General features: G+C 54.5%; 1 protein-coding gene across 1 annotated transcript; it reads right to left on the bottom strand.

The window, feature by feature from the left end:
- Nucleotides 1-8,072: 8,072 nt before the first annotated feature.
- LOC132476682 (interleukin-9 receptor-like) lies at nucleotides 8,073-17,438 on the bottom strand. The gene is given in 10 exon segments (XM_060078801.1): nucleotides 8,073-8,570; nucleotides 11,285-11,369; nucleotides 12,715-12,845; nucleotides 12,847-13,034; nucleotides 13,326-13,527; nucleotides 13,859-14,184; nucleotides 14,476-14,654; nucleotides 14,749-15,065; nucleotides 15,067-15,287; nucleotides 17,396-17,438. Coding segments are annotated over 10 exon segments (2,190 nt in total).
- Between the last annotated feature and the right edge of the window lie 5,251 nt (nucleotides 17,439-22,689).

Here is a 22,689-nt window from a genome sequence, read left to right as displayed (position 1 = left end):
GCTCTGCTCTGCGGGCTGGATCCCCTTGGACATTACATCTGGGCTCAGAGATTGTTAGTCTCCATTCCAGCTTCCATGCCAGCGGCCCATCTGGTTGTGCTGAGGCGTGTATGTGCCATGGACGGAGGCCAGCCCTGGGGTTGATCGCCACCTGGCAGCAGCAGGAAATGTGGCACGAGCCACGGAGGGGAGTTTATAGGAAGGCCTCAGCTACAAGCCAAGTCACTGGGCTGTGAGTTGCTGCTCCATAAGTCGTGGTTTACTTTCTGGAAAACTGACTTGTGGGGGTAGCCTTGTCAACTCAGATTTTCAAAAATGTCTCATTTGATTTGCTGTCAACTAATGTAATATGATAGAACCTAATTTGATCTTATTGACATTGATGAAGCTGAATTAGCTAATGTCAGGCCCATTTCCAAAGTGCACAAAGGTTGCCAAGGAGGGGGCCCCGTGAGGTCAGACATCGCTGCCTTGGAGGCCTCGTCTTTACTGCAGCCCCGAGACCTGGAGACCTGGGGTGCAGCCTGCAGAGACCACTGATGCTCTTGTTCCTCAGACAGTGAGAAAGACACCAGCTTGAGTCATGACTGCAAAGCACCTGCTACAGAGCCTGGGAAATTCCTTGCCCACTGGGGCCATGGCATGCACATCTGCAAGATCAGGCCACGCCTCACTGAACAAAAGAACGCCTCTTGGACCCAAGGAAGCAGCCCTGATACCACCTGCCCTGTGCGCTGGGCTTTTTGATCTCTCAGATCTGCTGCTCAGTTTTCTGGTCTCTTCCTCTGGTCACCGCTGCCAGCATGCCTCTCCTGCAACAGCAAATGCCTCCTGCCTTCCATTCTCTGTGCTCCAGTTGTCCTGCAGCTGCAATTTTTTTTTTTTTTTTAGAATTTGATTTTTTTTTTTTTTTTTTACTTATTTTTGGCTGCATTGGGTCTTCATTGCTGTGCGCAGGCTTTCTCTAGCTGAGGCGAGTGGGGCCTGCTCTTCCTTGCAATGCGTGGGCTTCTCTCGCTCTAGGTGCACAGGCTTCAGTAGTTGTGGCTCGCAGGCTCCAGAGCGCAGGCTCAGTAGTTGTGGCGCACGGGCTTAGTTGCTCTGCGGCATGTGGGATCTTCCCGGACCAGGGCTCAAAACCGTGTCCCCTGCATTGGCAGGCAGATTCTTAACCACTGCGCCACCAGGAAAGTCCTGCACTTTTTATAACAGAGCACAGAGAACAAGTGCCTGGTGAGCGCACCGTGAGCAAAGCGGTGCCCTCACTGTGACTGTCAGGATGTGGTGTGGCTCCTTAGGGCTTCCTGGATGTCTGAGTCAGCCGCACGTGGGTGTCACCTGGTCACATGCACGTACGCGAGTGCCCGCTCTTCCGAACTCTCATTAGACAAAATGTCTGATCTCAGGGAGGCTGCACACCTGTACACCAGGTGACACTCAATCTCCTGAGGCTGACAACCGTTAGGGACAGATGCCATCGGGGCCTTGTGTCTGAGTCAGAGAGGGAGCCGATGCCTCCAACACTGCACTGCTCCCTGAGGGCAGGCAGGACGTCTCACCTCCCTCCCTGGACTGGGCATGTGCACTTCCAGAAGGAGAGCAGCTCACACGACGGACACTTCATTTGGAAAAGAGAAGCAAAATTTAAGTGAAGCAATTCGATATCTACTACGATGATATCTTAATCCCGAATACTACTCAAGTGTATTTTTTAGCAGGTTAACATTATTTATTATAGCTTAAAAAATGGAATATCCAGCAACATGGCTAAGTAAACTAAGTAAACAAAGGAACGCTCTGGAACCTTTGCAGACCAAGAGAAGATGTTCGCGTAACACTGTTTACTGAAATGAGAAGAACACAAACACTATAGCATAGATGTGAATAGGTGCCTGGTTCTGCACACGCGAGACAAGTGACATGACAATTGTGGACCAAGTCTGGGGACGGACGAGGGGTTCTGATGTCAGGCAGCAGTGACCTCAAGTAGAGGCCAGGTTTCCATGGGGAACACCCATCTCCCCCAAACCTAGACGTACTTCCTGAGAGCAGTGAACACAGGAAGATGGTGTAGGAGACAAAAGAACTCACTCATGGGCTTAATGTCCCCAAGACCGTTTGGCCTTTGACCTCCACCCACAGATCTAAGTATCTATTAAACAGGAACTAACCAGGGCCAGAGCCAAACACAGAAGCTGCTACACAGCAGGTGCTCCATAAAGCACCGTTGAATTAATGGAGCTGCTCCTACGTGGAGGCTGAGTAAGGGATCTGATGCATCTCACTGCCATTTACTGACTGAAAATGCCAGCCCGCTAACAAGGTCTAAGTTGATTAATTATAGAATTTAACACATTTATTTTAAAAGGGATTGCAAAAGAGCGTCTTGATAAAAACACATACAAAACCGGTCACATTCTTTACCATACAGATTGACTGATTTATGTGCAATGTAACCATTTATTGAAAAGCTAGCATTCACTAGATATCAATTATCAGCAGGTGAAAACTGGATATAATGTCCTAGGCGTGCATATTTATTCAGATGCTAAATCATGGATACAATCGACTCTCTAGATGCAGCAGAAGATACACAACGCGAGTTGCCAATTTATTTCTAGAAGTTCATGATGAGGTGGTGGGAGCGTTACCAAACCAAACTCAGGTCCACTTACCTGCGCACAGCAAAGCCAACCTACTGACACCAGGCGGTGGTGAAGGAAAGTGCCGCGTTTATTTCAAGGCCATCAAGGAGGACGGGCAGCTCACGCCCAAAAGGCCCAAACTCCCCGAAGGCTTTCAGGGAAAAGTTTTTAAAGACAGGTTAAAGGGAGAGGGTTGCGGGGTACGTGATCAGTTCATGGACATTCTTCTGACTGGTTGGTGGTGAGGTAATTGGGAGTCAGCATCATCAACCTTCTGGTTCTAACAGGTCTGGGCTCTATGTGCTTGTGGTCAACATGAAGTTAACTTCTTCACCTGGTGGGGCTTTCAGTATCTGCAAAACAGCTCAAAGTATATGGCTCAGAATATTATCTATAGCCCTTGAGGAGGAATTAAAGGTCCTTGACTTTGTTTAATGGCTAAACTATTATTACTTTGTCTTGCCTGACTGTTTTCCTTTGTCTCTGCATTTTTCCCTTCTCTGATTAAATCTGTTCTTTGGAACTTGGGGAAGGCCTAGGAGGCTAAAGCTTTTCTACAAACAAGAGGCCATGGACACAGAAGTGGGGTGGTGTTTCTGTCCCAGGGAAGGCCCTGCAGGGTCCTGCTTGGTTTCAAAACTCTAAACCCAGAGGAAATGGGTGATTTCCTAGTAAAAATACACATTGACAAAATGGACAGTAAACTAAGAAAAATATAAAAGCTCCCATTGGAAAATATTGTTTTATAGTTAACAACTGAATATTAATTGCCCTTTAACACATTCTGATTTTAATATCAAAGCTTGATGTACTTACATATTTCATCTAATACAGGATGTCAACATTTTACAAAACAGACATTATTTTACGTACCATTACAACTTTGATGCCAATTAAATTTTGACTTGCTCAAAAAAAAATTTCTTGATGAGATTACTTCCATTAAAGCCAGAAAAGTAAATTTTTTTATTTTATTATTATTATTTTTTTTAATATTTATTAAGCACCTCCTAGATAGAGCAGTCCTATCAAGTGGAAGTTCTTAAATTTTTTTATTTTATTTTATTTTTTTGTGGTACGTGGGCCTCTCACTGTTGTGGCCTCTCCCGTTGCGGAGCACAGGCTCCGGATGCACAGGCTCAGCGGCCATGGCTCACGGGCCTAGCCGCTCTGTGGCATGTGGGATCTTCCCGGACCGGGGCACGAACCCATGTCCCCTGCATCGGCAGGTGGACTCTCAACCACTGCGCCACCAGGGAAGCCCAAGTAAATTTAAAAAAAAAAAAAAAATATTTATTTACTTATTTGGCTGTGCTGGGTCTTAGTTTCCGCACACAGGATCTTTAGTTGCAGCATGCAGGATCTTAGTTGTGGCATGCAGGCTCTTAGTTGCAGCATGTGGGATCATTTAGTTGCAGCAGGCAGGCTCTTTTTTTTTAAGATTTATTTATTTATTTGGTTGCGCTGGGTCTTAGTTGTGGCAGGCAGGCTCCTTAGTTGTGGCTCCAGGGCTCCTTAGTTGCGGCATGTGAACTCTTAGTTGTGGTATGCACATGGGATCTAGTTCCCTGACCAGGGATTGAACCTGGGCCCTCTGCATTGGGAGTGTGGAGTCTTAACTGCTGGGCCACCAGGGATGTCCCCAGAAAAGAACATTTTTAATAAATTCTGGTTTGGGTCTAAATACTACATTTAAACTTAAATAATGCTGCGAGTTTTAATACACCTACTTTTCAGTGTGTCCATTTATTTTTTCAACGGTGTTAACACTGTAACAAAAAAGGACCATTACAACACTCTTGAGGGCAAGAACACAGGGGCATCTGGCCCTCAGGTGGACGCAGGACTGCCATCTCCACGGCCCAAGAGTTTCTCCTCTTTCTCTGCAGGGACTTCTCCCCGTAAACGCCCTGAATCTTTAAGAACCACAGGGTGCCATGAGTAAGAGTGCCCAAAGCCTTCATGCAGGGATGCTTTTATAAAATAAGTCCTGCTGAAATACTCCAGGAGAAATAGAGATACACCATGTGGCAGAGTCCAGGAGACAAGCGTAGAAGACTAACATCCCTGAGAGGACGCCACACCTCCCCCCTGCGAACTCAGGGCTGCCAACACGATCCCAGCTGTGTCCTCCGGGATGCAGCGCCCAACACGCCCCACTCGCAGTTTAGCAGTGGTCAGTTCATCCCCTCCGACAGTCCTGGTGAATCTCTGAAATTCAGTGTTCTGATTATTCAATGCCATAATTTAGAAATTCCAACTGAAGTAGAGCCCACCAGTCCTGTGCTTTGATCAGAAAATACACAGGTAAGGAAAAGCAAAGTAGAAGGTCAACCAAAGTCAACTGATTTTCTATATCACAGTGCTATGGTCGGAATGATTGTGTCTCCCCAAAATCCACAGGTGGGAATCCTAACACCCATGTGATCATGGTAGGAGGGGCAGCCTTTGGGAGGTGATTAGGTCATGAGGGTGGAATACTCAGGAATGGGATTAGTGCCCTTGTAAAAGAGACCTTAGCCCCTTTCCTCCATGTGAGATACAAGGAGAAGTCTGCCACCAGAAAGCAAGCCCTCACCCTGCCAGGCTGGCACGCTGATCTCAGACTTTCAGCCTTCAGAACTGGGAGACATAAATTGCTATTGTTTATAAGCCACCCCGTCTGTGGTAGTTTGTGATAGCAGCCCTAGATGGACTAAGGCAATCAGCAATGATGTAGGGGACAAATTGGAATTCGAAATGAAAAAAAAAAATATTACAATAGCGTGCAGCACCAAAGAGTAGGCCCCGCTTGCTGCAAATAGAGAAAGCTTGTGTGCAGCAACGAACACCCAACACAGCCAAAAATAATAAATAAATAAATAAAATAAATTTATTTTTAAGAAAAAACACTACGCTAGGAGAAAAAAATGAACACGAAAGGCGATGCATTATATGACTCCATTTATATGAAATATCCACAGTAGGTAAATCCATAGAGACGGAAAGTGGACTCGTAGTGGCGAGAGGTCAGAGGGAGGGTGGGGAGGAGAGTGACCGCTTAAGGGGCAGGGGATTTCCCTTTGGAGGGTGAAAATGTTTTGGAACTAGATAGAGGTGGGAGCTGCAAATATTACAGACATACTAAATGTCACTGAATTGTACACTTTAAAATGGTTACTTTCGTACTATGTAAACTTCACCTCATCAAAAGCCAAAGAAAGAGAAAGCATCCTGCAGCCTCCCCTGAGCAGGGTGAGTTTGCTCCCCTCACCCTGCCCTGGCCTGGCCTCCAAGGTCTTCCCCGGTCCAGCCACATTTTGGACCTTTGTGCTCCAGCCACACCGTGCACTCAGCTCCTCCACCAGCAGCTTCCTCATCGAGTCCCAGGCCACCTTCCCTGACTCCTTCCTAGACGCCTGGGGATCAGTGACCCCTCACCAGGGCTCACGGGGTCTTTCGAACGTTGCGATCTCAGCGTGCGGTTTCCAAGGGTCGTCTCGTCGGAATAAGTGGAAATTAGCATTTTCTGAGCCCCACGACATGCAGGCACCTGGCTCAGGTACTGCCAGGAATGTGTCCTGAGGGGCGGGCGCGGCTCACCTACAACCACTGGCCTCTGAGTAGCTCCTCACTCAGGTGCCACCAGGACCGAGTGTGTTAGTCAAACGAACACTGTCCCCGGGTGTGGAATCCCATGGGGGCCCAAGTCCACGTGAAGCCACAGGAGCCATGCAGCTGCTGTCATATACACAGCAGCTGGGGGTTCCAGGGTTGGCTCTAGGAAGTGGAGTCACGCTGGTATTTTTACCCTTGGTTAGAGCGGATGGTGCCTGCACCTCATTTCCGTCTACACCCCTCCACTCTCTGGATACTAAAGATACATGCGGGGTCCTCTTTGTCCCTGCTGACCAGGGTCCGGCTCTGCTGCGGCCCCTGAAAAACCTCAGGGCTCCACAGGCACACAGAGGGGAGGGGAAGGCCTGTCTGAGCCAGAGGGACCTTTGCCTTTGGGGGCCTGGGGCTGCATGTGCTCCTCTCTGCTCAGGGTGCAGGAGACCCTGGAGCCCCCAGAGAGGTGCCCCCTCTGGCTCAGCACCCAGGGAGACAAACCTCCATCTATCCCACATTCAGTACTTCAGCACCTCCAACACCAGGACAGTCTTGGTCCAGCCCTCACTGGGTGGAGGATCCCAGCACCAGACCCAAGTCCTGCAGCACGGTGGCGGAATAGGGTCTCCTGCCCGAGGCCCCGAGTAAGAGGGACGGGGCTGCCCCGGGAGGGACCACGGCGCCTCAGGCCAGCAGGGAGGTGGACATGGCTGGCAGGGGCACTGTCCAGAAATTCATATGTTGAAGTCCTAACCCTCAGTACATGTGAACATGACCGTATATGGAAATAGGGTCTTTGCAGATAATCCAGCCAAAATAAAGTCATTCAGGTTGGCCCTAATCCACTATGATTACATTGGCATAAAAGGAGGGGCTTTGGACAGGAACACACAGAGGGAAAACACCTTGTGAGGACTGGAGCTGCGCTGTCCCAAGCCAGAAACTACCAGAGGTGCAGGGAACCATGAATCAGATCCTCCCTGGTGCCCCCACGGCCCTGCCAACACCTAGATGTCAGACTTCCAGCCTCCAGAACTGTGAGACAATAAATCTCCCACCTAGTTTGTGGGACTTCGTTATGGCAGCCCTAAGGGACGGACGTAGGCGCCCTCTGCTCTGTCCCTCTCTCTCCAGACCACAGGGGTGGGGGTAGAGGCAGGGCCCTTCAGAGGCCAAGACCACTGTTGGGTGGTCACTCTGGCCCTGACCCTTGGGGGCTCTGGCCACAGCTCTCAGCCCCCGGGGGCCATGGGAGGATGAGGACAAGGAGGGGCGGGGAGGCGGCCTCCCTGGAGCTGGTCACTGAGCCTCCCCCTGCTATTCGTGGAGCCCAGAAAGCCCAGGAATAGCCAGACACCACCCTTCCTGTGTCCTCTGGGCCCCTCTCCCAGCCACCAGCAGTTTGAAACAGCTGCTATGTCCCTTTTAATCTCAGTAGGGGAGAGACCTCAGGAAGGCACATAAACAGGACACTAGGCCTGGTCACGGTGTCTCACCTGTGTCCACGGGGCCCAGGCTGGCCCTTTAAGGGACTGAGGGCAGAACTGGTTGTGGGACCTGGGGTTAAGCCAAGAAGCGGGGAGGGAAGTGGTGGACGGGGGGCCAGGATGGCAGGATGCTGAGGGCAGAGGAGGCCCCTCCCGACAGATGCAGAGGGAGGGGAGGAGGGGAGAGCCCCCTGTCTCCATCCAGACCAGACATCTGACCGCTGCATGGGTGGCCCTCCGCAGGTCCAGTCAAGCGTTGGCTCCGGGTACTTTGGTCCATGTTCCCCAGGACGGACGTGTTGCAGCACCGTGGGGACGGAGCCCACGGTCTGCCGAGAGCAGGAGGGCCTCAGGCGGCCCATCCACCAGCGTCCTGCCTCTGACTGTGACCAGCGCCTGCACAGTTACCTCCTGGCCGGGCATCCAGGCTCTGCTCGTCACAGAAAAGGCCACAGGCCAAGGCAGGGTCGGGCTCAGAGCTCTGCGCGTTTCCTGTGAAGGTGGAGGGGCAGCCCCACCTGGAGCAGCTCAGGGCACAGTAGTCGCTGCTGCTGCCCTGGGACTGCGGGGGAGCCAGCCTGGTAGGGCCTGCGGGGACCCAGGCCTCCTGTGGCAGGTAGGCGGGAGGCGGCCCCCCCAACTCCACACATCCTGTGGGCAGCGCATCTGCTGGGAGGCCAGTGCCAGGGCTCCCCTCCTCCTCCCGGGCCGCTAATGGCCCCACGTCCACCGGGTCATAGGTGAGCAAAGCGATGGCCTCCTGGACACGGGTCTCCCAGGCTCCTCGTGCGGGGCCCGTGCAGTCCGGGTTTGGCTGTGGACCAGCTCTGTGGGCCCCTATCCAGGTCTGGAACAGAGCACAGAAGGAGGGAAGGCCTCAGGCAGTGTGTTCAAGACTCACCGTGGGAGCAGCCTCCCCTCCTCCAGGAAGCTCTCAAGACATCCACTCCCAGAGGCCAAGAGCACCTGTGCCCAGAACATTCTGTCTTCCCCCCACGGGCCAGCCCAGCCTCAACACAGAACCCCCATTCCCTTCAGGACCCTCCCCTGGCTCCCAGCACAGGCCTGTGCTCACAGAGGCCTGAACCAGGGTACAGATGGTGACAGGGCTGGAGACACTGCTGCTTCACACACTGCCAGCAGCTGCAGAGCTCGGGCACCCTCACCCGAACCCCACTACACGCACGCACGCGCACACACACACAGGAGGTACTGTTGGGCCTGGCACCTTGGGGCCAAGGTCAGCAGACCTGGACCCCTCTGTGGGGCCACAGGAGAGCCCCTACCTCCAAAAGGAAGCTGTTCCTGCATGTAAATCAATGACGTTAGAACACACCCTCACACGATATACAGAAATAAACTCACAATGGCTTAAAGACTTCAACATAAGACAGGACACCATAAAACTCCTAGAAAAGAGCACAGGCAAAACATTCTCTGACATAAATCATACCAGTGTTTTCATAGGTTGGTCTCCCAAGGCAACAGAAATAAATACAAAATAAACAAATGGGACCTAATCAAACTTATAAGCTTTTGCACAGCAAAGGAAACCGTAAACAAAACGAAAAGAAAACCTACAGAATGGGAGAAAATATTTGCAAATGATGCGACCAACGAGGGCTTAATTTCCAAAATACACAAACAGCTCATACAACTCAATAACAAAAAGAAATCCAATCGAAAAATGGGCAGAGGACCTAAATAGGCATTTCTCCAAAGAAGAAATACAAATGGCCAAGAGGCACGTGAAAAGATCAACATCACTAATTATTAGAGAAATGCAAAATCAAAACTACAGTGAGCTACCACCTCACACCAGTCAGAATGGCCATCACTAAAAACTCTACAAATAAAAAATGCTGGAGAGGGTGTGGAGAAAAGGGAACCATCCTTCACTGTTGGTGGGACTGTAAGTTGGTGCAGCCACTATGGAAAACAGTATGGATGTTTCTTAAAAAATTTAAAAATAGAGCTACCATATGACCCAGCAATCTCACTCCTGGGCGTATATCCACACAAAATTCTAATGCAAAAAGATACATGCACCCCTATGTTCATAGCAGCACAATTCACAATAGCCAAGACATGGAAACAACCTAAATGTCCATCAACAGATGAATGGATAAAGAAGATGTGGTACATACATACAATGGAATGCTACTCAGCCATAAAAAAGAATGAAATAAATGCCATTTGCAGCAACATGGATGCAACTAGAGATTATCAAACTAAGTGAGGTAAGTCAGAAAGAGAAAGACAAATGCCATATGATATCACTTACATGTGGAATCTAAAATATGACACAAATGAACTTATCTACAAAACAGAAACAGACTCACATACATAGAGAACAGGCTTGTGGTTGCCAAGGGAGTGGGGGTGGGATGAACTGGGAGTTTAGGGTTAGTAGATGCAAACTAGTGTATATAGGATGGATATACAACAAGGTCCTACTGTATAGCACAGGGAACTATATTCAGTATCCTGTGATAAACCATAATGGAAAAGAATTTTTTTAAAAAAGAAAAAAGGAAGCTGTTTCCTAGGTGGGACCAGGAGTCTCCATCGAGTGCACCACACACCACACCTTCCATCATTGTCCTGCCCCCTGGAGAGCCAGCCCATGGCTCCAGACCACCTCCCAAGGAGTCTAACTAACCCCTGACAGGTGCTGTGGTTCTACAGAGAAGGGGCTGGGTGCCTGCAGCCCAGAAGATGAGTGCAGGGCATCAGAACATTTACCCCCCATGCAGCCCTGACAAAGTGCTCGGCTTTAAGCTTCAAATTATATTTTTGGATGACAAGCTTGAAAACTAGACTCCCCGTTAAGAGAGAAAAGGGCCAGGCGGAAGGCAGCCACGCAGAGCTGGTGTGGGAGAACCCGGGCAGCACCACCTCCATCCTCTGCCCAAAGTGAGGGGCCCGAGAGGGTGGGGACCAGAGACCACCTATTGGAGCTCCTCCTCCCCCTCCTGCTGCCTGTGGAGCAGGAACTACCAGGCCAGCAGGGAGGGTCCAACGGGGCCTCCAGGCTGTTCTCAGCGTCGTGGCTTGTGAGAGCCCACCAGGGCACCACGATGGGGGGGGGGGTGTAGGGCCAACTCATCGCTACCCAGGGGGCCAGGAGGGGCCAGGCACTCCATGAGGGCCACCAGAGTAGCCCAGGGACCAGGGAGGGCCCCAGGAGCAGCACAAGACACAGATGCCTTCAGATGCACACAGCCCCCTGAGCTGGCACCTTGAACTGACCATTTACCTCCAAGGACTGCTGCAAACCAGAAGAGGCAGAGATAATGTCATGAGAAACTTTACATTTTTTCCCGTCAGCAATGGAATCAGAGACATGAGAAGAAAAAGCACTCGGCCATAGAGAATAAAGCTCATTTGTCTTTGGCCCCTTTGAGTCACAGTGCATACATATACTACATATATACTATATATACCACTATATATACCAAAAAAGCTCAAAGCACTGACAGAGGCCCCCAACCCTCACCCAGAGCCCACACCCTGGGCAGTCCAGACATCTGGGCACCCCGGGCCCACCGGGTCACGCACCTGGAAGTCCCCGTTGTGCACACGGTACAGGGACTGGAAGAACGGGCCTGGGGATGGCACGTCCTGGTACAAGGCTGTCTTCATCCTGAGGTCAGGGGACAGCAGTCAGAGGCCCAGCTCCAGGAGGTCACTGCCAGGGACGCGGCTCCTTCCAAGCAGCAGGGACCAGCCCTGCCCCGCCGGTGCTGCTGTCGTCCTCTCCTCTCGTTGCGTCCAGGCCTGACACCTGGCACCTGCGGCCCCCTTGCTGATGACCGCACAGAACTGATTTATGCCAAGACATGGGTCCCTTTAAGGTGAGTGGTGATGGCGGGTTCGAGGGTGGGGGTGACCAGTTGTGTCTTCAGCCGGAGGGGGAGACAGCACTTCCGGGAACCCCATCAGACTTCTCCCCGAGCACTGGATCTACCCGCCCAAGACCCACTGCTCCTCCCCTGAGGACGGCGCCCCAGACTCCGACCCAGCAAGTCCAGATCAACCTCGCCAGCCTCTCTGGGGGTCTGTCCCAATTCCCCAGCCCAGGGTGGCATCAGGGGCCACCAGTCACATCGCATCCACCCCACGTCCCCTCACTTTCCCGTCCGGAGACCCTGTCACTCCCTGCACTTTGCTCCAGCTCTGCCTCTCCCGCCAGCTCACACACAACTGCCTCCCTCTGGAGCCCACCTCTGGCCACCCCGCAGGTCCTCCTCCTCACCTGTACCACAAAACTCCATTCTCAAAACATAAACCAGATCCCATCCCACGCGACCAGGCTTCAGGCGCTTTCCTGGGACCCGAGGGCAAGCCTGAGCCCTCCCTGGCCTTCTTGGCCACCCATCGGGCCCTGCCCAGCACCCCATCCCTCCCTCACCCTGGCTGCCTCTGTCCAACCTCCTCTCATCCTCTCTGCTACCCGTCCAGGCCTGGCCGGTCACCTGCGGGACGAGGCCCCTGGACGCCCTCTCGTAAGTTGACATGTGTGACGGCTTGTTTCAGGAGGGCTTTCTTGTTCATCTGGTTGTCCGTGGCACCCATCAGGGCGGGAAACAGGGCCCCGTGGAAACCAGATGCCCAACACTGTCTGCATAGAACCACTGTGCCAATGAGCCAGCGCCAAGCACCTCCAGAGGCAGGAGACAAGGGCCTCAGGCGACTTGGCCCCAGGGACTTTGGGTCCCTCCAGGGCTCTTTTAGGCCACACTGCCCACCACCCACATGCACCTGGCAACTGGGGACATCCCCACTGGTCCAGGGCAGAGGTCTGAAAACCCCTCCCCACCCAGGAGCGTTGGGGGAGGGGCTGCGGGTTTGGGCCCTCAATGCACCGCCTACCCCACACCCACAAACACACACACACGCTCATGCACATACAAATTCTCACACCCACATGTACAATAACGCATTCACGTACATGCACACACTCCCACACACACTCCTTGGCTACCGACCTGGGTGATAGCTTGAACAGCAGGTAGGTCAGGCTGGTCAGCAGGAGAAAGATGGACACAGAGACCAGGGTGCTGTCGGGCTGCCCCAAAGCTGGGACCAGGAGACCTACAGCAGGAAGGGACCAGGAGACCTATAGCAGGAAGGGCCCAGGGCTGTGTACCTCTAAACTCACCTGGCAAAGGCACCTGGACGGGCGCCTTGGGCCAACATGGAAGGTGTCTGTCGCGCCTCCGAGAGTACTCTGGGTGAATCACGCACCCCTGGGCCTTGCCTTTCCCATCCATGAGGTCACCAGGGTCCGAGATCCCTTCCAGTACCTCTGTGCACAAGGGTCAGCCCAGCCCCCTAAGCAGACGAGGCCCTGCCCGGGCTCCAGAGACAGTAGCGCCAGCCTACTGTGCAGCTGGGGCCACACTCGCTCCAAGGAAACCGGGAGCTGCAGCTCCCTGGGAGGCCCAGCACTTGGCAGGTGTTTCCCCTTCACACATCTCAGACCTCCAGGGGAAGGCAGTCAACTGGGCCACGAGGGAGGGGGTCCCAGGAGGGGGAAGGGGTGGGATGCGAGGGGGCGGGGAGGCCCCACCAGGCCCCTGAAGGCGGCAACGCCCACCTTGTCTCTTGGGGGAGTGGAAGCGGGCAGGCTGGCTCCAGTCACTCCATGGGCCCTCGTAGCGCTCCTCCTCCGCCACCGCGTCCTCCGGTGTGGCCATCTGGACGCGCAGCCGGGCCTCATAGGCGGAACCAGGGTCCAATTCAGTGGCTTCAAGTTTCAGCCAGGTCACCCCAACGATGTGAGCCTTGTGCCGAGCCCACTGTGGGGTGGAGAAGAGTTAGGAGGCGCTGGGGGTGAGACTGGGCCCATCAGCCCTCAAGGACGTGTACACACACATGTGGGCACACTTACACATGTCCACACACTTACATGCATCCACGTGCATGCACACTCATCCACACAGGCATGCCCTGTGAACGCTCACACGTACACACCGGCACACTCACCACACCTGCATTCACTTACCCTTGTCTCTGGTCACTTCCCTCCTCACAATTCCAAGGTGACACCACCCTAGATGGGACGAGGAGTGACCCTGGCTGCTGCTCCCAGGAGAGAGAGGCCCCTAGGGTAGGCAGACCCAGCCTTACCTCCCAGGTCTCCTCCTGCCTCTTGAAGGCCAGCTCATAGCTGAGGAGTGAGGCCAGCGGCTCCAAGGCAGGACTGATGCTCCAGGTCAGGACACAGTGGTCAGAACTGATGTTGCTCAGCAAGTCAGAGGGAGGGTCCAGCTTCACTGAAACAGAATGAAGCTGTGTAACGGTGTGGGGGCCAGCACACCCGGGACTGGGGATCGGAAAGATTCCCGGGAAGGATGGGGCACGTGGCCAAGGCCTTCTCAGAGCAGAGGCCTCACTGGAAAACTGGTCCAGAGAAGCCCCAGGTGGGACAAGATAGCAATGACTTCCTCCAGCCTCTGCAGCCAGACAAGGTGAGTTTCAAATCTAAGCTGCTGCTGGAAGTTCTTCCTAGTGTCTTACTGAAGTCCTTCCTGCTGTGACTGAAGTAGATCGCAAGTGACTCAAACTGCAGCTCCTGCCCCAACTCAAAGCCCTGCACCTACATCCTCCTCCAAAACCCTCCCCCTCCCCAGGGGCCCCGCCTGATCCTAGCCCTGGATCCGTCAGCAGGGACCAGGAGCACTGACTGGGCCGTGGGGGTGATGTAGCCAGGATGCTCCCGGCCAACGCACTGACCCAGGCCTCACCATGTCTCCGGGGCAGGTACTGTGGATCCACCAGGCTGACCTGCTCCTTCCCAGAGATGTGACGGTGGAAGGTGATGGTGAAGTTGTCAGAAGGCGTGATCACCTCCTCGGGTGGCAGCTCCACTGTACACACGCTGGCCCGGAAGACGCACCTGTGCTTGCTGCCTGGAGCGTGGTTGCTGGAAAGGGCACGTGTCGGCACCAAAGGGCCACTGCACCAGGCCGGCTCCCTACCCTCACCCCTGCCCTCTACCCCCTGCCCTCCGGCCTCACCTGGTGAACAGCAGCCAGGGGCCGGCCCCCTGGCCCAGCTCTGGGGCAGACCAGTGGCAGTCAATCCTGAGGATGTTGTTGGTGTGGCACGTGAAAGTCCCAGACCCTGGAAACAGTGACCCTTGCAAGCCCACAGTGGCTGCTTCAGGGCAGGGCTGGGGGAGGTGGGGGGCGTGGCAGCTGACCCCTCCGACAGGGCAGGCCCAGAGAACGAGCCCAGGAGAAGTTACCGCGTGCAGGGCTGGGAGACCCCAAGGGGATGGGCTTTGAGCGTGCAACCTGGGTGGGGCTGAAGCCCCGGCTGATCTCAGGAAGACGAGTGCCCACACAGCCCAAACCCAACCCTTCCCCGTGGAGCCTGACGGGGGCAACCCTGCCCCAGCTCTGCCCCCACAGCACCCCACACACACAGTGCCAGCCCTCACCTCCTCCATCCCCTGGGACAGAGACGCCCAAGCCGACCCAGGCGCAGATGCAGGTGCAGGTCAGGAGCCAGGTGCCCACCTCTCGTATCAGGACCTCGCTCTGCAAGGTCCAACCTGGAAGGGGCTGGGCTGAGGGGCTGTGTGAGGAGTGCCCCAGTGGGTGCTCCCATGAGGGGCACTCCGAGTGGGTCACCACCTACACCCTCACCCTGTCCCGTGAAGGAGGCTGAGCACCGCTGTCCAAGCAGCACCGGCAAGAACCTCCAGCTCAGGCCTCCCAAGGTCACTGGACTCTGACTCAGCCACGTGTCCAGGTCTGCCCAGCGGGCGCCTCTCTGGGCCAGGCCCCCCATCCCTGGGCCCAGGTCCCCTCCCGCAGAGGAGACACGGTTGGGGGAATGGGGTCGCGGACAACAACCACAGGGAAGCTCTGCTGGACCCCCTGGTCCCACACCTGGGCCGACTGTGTGAGGCACATCACCCACGCGAATTCCCACCAGAGCCACATGAGGTGGGGGTCCGTCCCTGGTCACTGCCAAGGGAGCTGACCCCAGGGTCGCACAGCTAGCTGCTCCCATCCTGGTGCCCTGCCCCAGGTAAGTGGAGGAGGATGGCAGCGGGGTGTCCATGCGACAGCGAGTACCTCCCACATGCTGTCTGTCACACGCCTGTCCCCAGGTGCCCTGCAGAGGAGAGCGCCCCCGGGAGCAGGGCTCTCGGCGCAGGGGTGTCAGCCCCAGGATCCCTGGAGACTGGGGCCGGGTGCTGAGAAGCGCCTGGGGGTGAACAGGCCGCTAACACCCTGTCACCCCATTTGCAGCTCCAGATGGTACACTGATAGCTCCTCTGCAGGAAGCAGGACCAGCCTGGTTATGCAAGCCTGATGAGTGATAAGGAAGCAGAAGAGAAGCAGACATGCACAGACCACAGCACGGAAGCGCTCCAGGAGCCCGCACACACTCACCCGGTAGCAGACACCCCCCACCCCGCCCCCCCCCGCAGCCTCTCTGTGGACCCACAGGATGGACCCCTGTCAAGGCCAACAGTCAAGAAGACCCCACCCTTCCCTAGACTGAAGCATCACTTGCTACAACCAGCCACGGCAGGAGAGGCTGCAGCGGCCACTGGATGGAGACAGGCAGCCTGGCAGCAGCTGGCTCTCAGGGCGCATGAGGACGGGATCAGAGGGAGCACCAGGATGGGGGCGGCTCAGGCACAGCCACCACTGCCTGGCTAAGAGCTGGCCCAGGCCACAGTGGGGATGGCCACTGCCCCAGCGGTGGAGGGACACCTGCATCTGTGAGACTTGGGCCAGCACGGCCACAGGCTGACTCAGGAGCGTGGACTGGGGCGCTCCAAGCTCATCCAGCCCCAGGGGCAGGCATGGGGAGGACAGGACCCACACGGGACACTCGTGCGAAGTAGCAGGCCAGGCCCACCCTGGGGAGAGGTGGGCGGGGCACATGGCAACTCGGCCATCTAGGGGGAGGGTCCCTACTTTTCCTCTGCACAACGATTCTGTCCAAACATAGTGAGCCGGGCAGGGCCACCACCCTCCTATGGACGAGGAGGCTGAGGCCCAGAGACACCAGACTTGCAGGACTGGGGGCACTGGTCACCTGGCCTGGGCACTTGCCTCACCAGCTCCCATGCGAGCCTGTGAGCTTCCCCCTCCCCGGGGCATCAGTCTCTCTCCTCAGGGAGCCTCGACACTGAGGCAGGGCTGCCCCCATCCTTGGCAACAGACACTGGGCCAGGTGGGGCAGAAACCCCACCTGACTACTCCCTGGTCCTGGAAGAGGCACTGGGATAGCCCCAGGGAGGCCTAATCACAGCTCAGACAAGACCAGGTCACAGGACGGCTGTGACGGCAGGAGGACGGGACCCAGAATCTGGGCCCTCGGGCAGAGCCGCCCACTACACCTCCCATCCTGCTGGGAGCCTGGCTGACATGTCCACCCAGCACTGTCCCTTTCCATCAGGACCTTCAGCACACAACCACTCTGGCCCCTTCTCAGGACCCCACCTCCTCCCTGGCCTCTGGGTCAAGTTCTGGCCCAAATGACCACTGGTCCCCACAGCTTGCCTGCCCTGGTTTCCCAGCCCAACATGAAGTCATGGGCTGCCGTGCACTGGACCCGGGCCTCGGGGCCCACAGACGCTGCCAGCCCAGGGCCAGGTCTCCAGAAGGACTCAGGCCCTCTGCTCCCCTGAGCGCTCACCTGCTGCCAGGCGAACCACCCAGCCAGAGCAGGCCTCTGTCATGGGGCGGGTGCACCACAGCACACCCTCCGGACTGGCTTCACGGCAATTACTGCACCCACTTTCTGTCCCCTTTCACACAGAGTCTGTATTTTTAATGGGGAGCGAGGGCTACCCTGTTACTCTCCCTGCCCACCCCAGAAGCTGGCAGACACAGAGGGGGGTGAAATGGAGGCTGCTGCTTAAATGCACACTTATCCACCACTGTCCTCTCTGCTGGGGCAGGAGGAAGAAATCCAGGTCCTGGCTCTCCAGAAGCAGCTGGAACCTGGGGAAGACGGGGACTAGCCAGGAAATGAGGCTGGAAATGAGGCTGGAGATGGGAGCAGGTGGCTCCCGCTCTGGGCCCCACGTGTGCAAGTGGGCGACCCCAGCACCGTGGGACCTGACGCTGTGGGGCAGAAGTGCTGGAGGACTCTGCTTCCCACGGTGGTGCCGACCCTGCTGGGGAAGGGCAGGGAGCAGAAGAGGTCAAGGCCAGCTGGGGAGAGCGCAGAGCAGGCGCAGAGGGCAGAAGAGGGAGGAGGCTCCACGACGCACTTGCCGCCTGCCTTCCTAGAGGGCTGAGCTGGACGGGCGCCCGCCTCAGTGGGGTGGATGTCCGGGAGACGTGGAAAGGCCAGACTTGAGCCAGGGGCGGCCTCGGGTGGACAGGGGCACACAGGGCGGGGCCCAGGGCAGAGGGAGGAGGAGGTCCGAGGATGGAAGTCAGAGGAGCACAGAGAGGACCTGAGGGCCCTCAGGACGAGCCCTCACTGTCCCCTCTCCCCGGCTGCCTTCTGCGTGATGAGCCTTCATGAAGCCCCCGAGCCCCTGAGGCTGTCTCCCCAGCCAGAGCAGACACCCCTGAGCCAGGCCCAGCCTGCTTAGGACAGGGGCGGGGGCAGGGCGGGTAGTGGCTATGGGCATGGGCTGGAAGGACACTGACACAGGCCCGGGGCTAAATGGGGGGAAACGATGCCCCTGCTCTTCCCATGCTGCCCCTGCAGCACTGGCAGCGAGGCTCAGCCGGCGCCGCCCCTGCATCTGGCTCCTCCAGGGCAAGAACCTGTCTGATTTATGCTGCGTCCCCCGCACTCAGCCCCTCACTGTTGAAGAAACACATCCTGAACCTCCCCACAGGCCCGCCCTTGCCTGGGGTAGACAGTGTTAATGCCTTGGGTCCCTTGGGGGGGCTCTGAAACATTATTCAAGCAGAACCCTCTACTCCCCTCCCTCGCTTAGCTGATAACCCTCCCGGAATCCCACCCTCACCCACTGCCCCGTCCACAGCTCCAAGGGGGGTCCACAGACTCCCAGCTCCTCTTCTGCCCTAAAGCCCCCCAAAGGTGTCGGGGAGAGAAGGGCCTTTACCAACCTCAGGACTGGACCTCAGCTCCACTTGTGGTCATCACGGCTGAGACCACCTGGCCCCAGAACACCCGCTCACTCGGCCCCACAAAGGTCAGGAACTACAAACTGCCTGACAAGCTCAGAGCCTTTCTTTCTGCCCGGAGGTACCCATGACCGCTACAGGCCTGGAAGCGGCAGCCCAGCATACTGCGATCAGCACTGCAATCCTGCCGTCTCTGGTAGATGCCCCAGGCCAGGACACCAAAGGCGGTAAAGTGAGGGTGGCCGCCCAAACGCCCTCCGCCCTTCTCGTCCAAGTGTGGTCCCCAGGCTCTTCCTGGGGCCTGGGATGGCGGGCCACCAGTCTCTCTGTCCCGCACGGTTCACGCTGACCTGAGTGGTTGAGAAGCCCAGATTACAGACTCACCTTCCCAGACGCATCTGCTAGGGCCCATGGCAAGTCTGACTGGCCCCAACCCTGCAGCCCTGGAGATGACTTGTCGCCCTACCACCCCTGCGTTTGCAGCAAGTCCCTCAGCCTGATTCAGGAGATAACTGCACCGCCGGGTGACGTGGGCCTCTCATGGCAGGCTGACACAGGCCGCCCACAACTGCAACCACGAGCACAGAGCCGAGCAGCTGTCCCAAGTGGGGATGACAGGCGACCATCACCCCAGTCATAAATCCTACCTTTCACTCCTCAGGAACAGAAAAGTTGCTGAACGTGGACTTTGGTGACCCATCCATTGATTGGCGGATGACTGTCCGCCGTGTCCCTCTCAAGAAACCCCAGTGAGATGTATTAAATTAGCGCCGGGAGGTGAGAACCCTGACCAGGCACAGAGCAGGTCTCCTTTCCTAGGCTTTCTGGGAGGTGCAGCTCAGGCGATCCATGAGCACCAGGGTGGGTGGAGGGGGTGTTAAACATAAAAGCACTGCAGTCTCAGTTCAGGAAGGAAATAAAAAATGGGAGTCCCCTTTGACCTCAGAGAGGCAGCCCCTGTAAGAAGTCAGGCACAAGTCCCTCCAGACCACGTCTAAGCTCCAACAAATGCACATTTAATGGCCTCGTTCCTCACTCCGAGCTTTGCGGCCTCCTTGCTGCTCTGGCTCTTTTCCAAATCTTTCTAGGGAACTACATCAAAACCTCTCTCACGCCTTTACTGGTGGTACAGGCCATGGTTTAATAATCCCGCTGATGGACATTTGGATTGTTGCCTACATACGCTATTTCAATTTAATTGTCATATATATAACTGACGTTATCATATTAGTTTCAGGTGTATATACGCTACATGCTATTTTAATGAAGGTAGGAACTTCCCTGGTGGTGCACTGGTTAAGAATCCGCCTGTCAGTGCAGGGGACACGGGTTCGAGCTGTGGTCTGGGAGGATCCCACATGCCACAGAGCAACTAAGCCCATGCGCCACAACTACTGAGCCTGTGCTCTAGAGCCAGCGAGCCACAACTACTGAGCCTGGGCGCCTAGAGCCCATGCTCCGCAACAAGAGAAGCCACTGCAATGAGAAGCCTGTGCACCGCAACGAGGAGTAGCCCCCGCTCACCGCAACTAGAGAAAGCCAGCGTTCTGCAACGAAGGCCCAAGGCAGCCAAAAATTAATTAATTGATTAATTGATTTTAAAAAAATTAAATGAAGGTAGTGAACAATTCCAGGCCTGGATCTTTAATCACCAGGATGAGTACTGTACAAAAAATGGCTAGGGGGCTTCCCTGGTGGCACAGTGGTTAAGAATCCGCCTGCCAATGCAGGGGACACGGGTTTGAGCCCTGCTCTGGGAAGATCCCACGTGCTGCGGAGCAACTAAGCCCATGCACAACTACTGAGCCTAAGCTCTAGAGCCCGCAAGCCACAACTACTGAGCCCACGTGCCAAACTACTGAAGCTCGCGTGCCTAGCACCTGTGCTCTGCAACAAAAGAAGCCACCACAATCAGAAGCCCGTGCACCGCAACGAAGAGTAGCCCCTGCTCGCCATAACTAGAGAAAGCCCGCGCGCAGCACCGAAGACCCAATGCAGCCAAAAATAAATAAATAAATAAATTTATTAAAAAAAAAAAAAAAAAAAAGGCTAGGTGTGGAACTGTTGTGTCTAAGGTTGACCGTTGTAAAATACTGATAGATATTGCCAAGTGGCCCCCTGAAAATGTACCAACTTCTACTCCCACCAGATGTGTAAGAAAGCCTGTAGCTCTCACCAACTGTATACATTATCAGTCTTTTAAATCTTTGTCAATCTGATAGGCAAAGACATTTCAATGTTGTCTTAATTTGCACTTCCTCGATTATCAGTGAAGATAAGCATCTTTTCATATACTTATTGGCTATGTGTTCTCTGGGGTACCAAATAAGGTCACATTTCAGTGTGTCCCTGTGCCTACGTTTAGGTGTGAGTGTGCACGTCTGTATTCTGTGCATCAAAACATCTGAGGCAAGGTCTAGAGACCCCAGAGCTGGTTTCTAGTTTCTCTGGAATCTGAGAAACCAGGACCCATGGAGAGATGGAATCAAAGGCTCAAGTCCGTGAAACACCTTAAGAATGACCAGAGGCATAATCATACTTCTAATATTTAAATTTCAATTAGCTTGGCCCCTATCTTACCTATTATAAGCACGTACTTTCATACTCACTGGCGCCATCCCTTCCCTAGTATCCTTATCAAAAGAGCTTCCTTCTCTCTGTCAGGCTAGAACTTACTACCCTGAGACCAGCAGACCACACACCACCCACACCACAACCCCACAAGGAGACACCACCAAGGCTACAAAGGTGGGTTATCATGGACACTTAGATGCGGGAAGAAGGCCAGTGCCTCTTTGCCCAGGAAGTGTTCTGACGGCACAACCTGACACCCCACCCCCTCCCATAACAAATGGAGATAAAAAGAAAAACAACATCCATAGATGGAGGGTAAAAGACCATACAACCAGAGTCACCAAATACCTGTTGAAACCCAGCCCCTTGAAAGAAAGGAACAGCCAATAACAAACACCATTGGTCAGACATGTCCTGAGGATGTTATATGTGAAGCTACATAAATCCTCACAACCCTATGAGGTAGACCAGAGGATAGCAAACTACAGCCCACAGGCCAAATCCACCCCACCCTTTAAAAAAAACCTGTGAGCTAAAAATAGTTTATACGGAGAATTCCCTGGCAGTCCAGTGGTTAGGAATCTGTGGGCAGTCCAGTGGTTAAGGCTTTCACTGCCGTGGGCCCAGGTTCAATCCCTTGTGGGAGACTTCCCTGGCAGTCCAGTGGTTAAGACTTCGTCTTCCAACGCAGGGGGTGCAGGTTCAATCCCTGGTCGGGGAGCTAAGATCCCACATGCCTTGCAGCCAAAAACCCAAAACATAAAACAGAAGCAATATTGTAACAAATTCAGTAAAGACTTTAAAAATGGTCCACATCAAAAAAATCTTTAAAAAATGAAAAATAAAGTCCCAATCCCTGGTCAGGGAAATGAGACCCTGCAAGCCGCACCTCACAGAAATTAATTAATTAATTAATTAAGATAGCTTATACATTTTTAAATAGTTGGGGGAAAAAGCTTGAAGAATTATACGACATGTGGAACTACTATGAAATTCAGATGTCAGCATCCAGCTTCACTGGAAGACAGCCACACCACGCACTCGTGTTGTCTGCAGCTGCTCTCATGTGCTGACAGCAAAGTACTGGTGACAGGGCTTCCAGCCCTTGCTCTGCCGGCTCACAACTCAGCAGTGACCTTAACAGCGTTTCAAGGGCCACCATACAGTTGTATCCATTTTCTTTATTCTTTTTTTTTTTTTTTGCTTACTATGAGTGCACACCCAGCATGTCAAAATAAGAAAAGTGGGCACTGAATGTCATGTTTTTAAGGCACAGGGCAGTGCGGACTATCTTGTCAGCAAACT

Source organism: Mesoplodon densirostris, chromosome 16, assembly GCF_025265405.1.
Source record: "Mesoplodon densirostris isolate mMesDen1 chromosome 16, mMesDen1 primary haplotype, whole genome shotgun sequence".
Lineage (NCBI taxonomy): Eukaryota > Metazoa > Chordata > Mammalia > Artiodactyla > Ziphiidae > Mesoplodon > Mesoplodon densirostris.
Note: the sequence above shows the minus strand (reverse complement) of the source record. Positions and strands in the feature narration are given on the sequence as shown.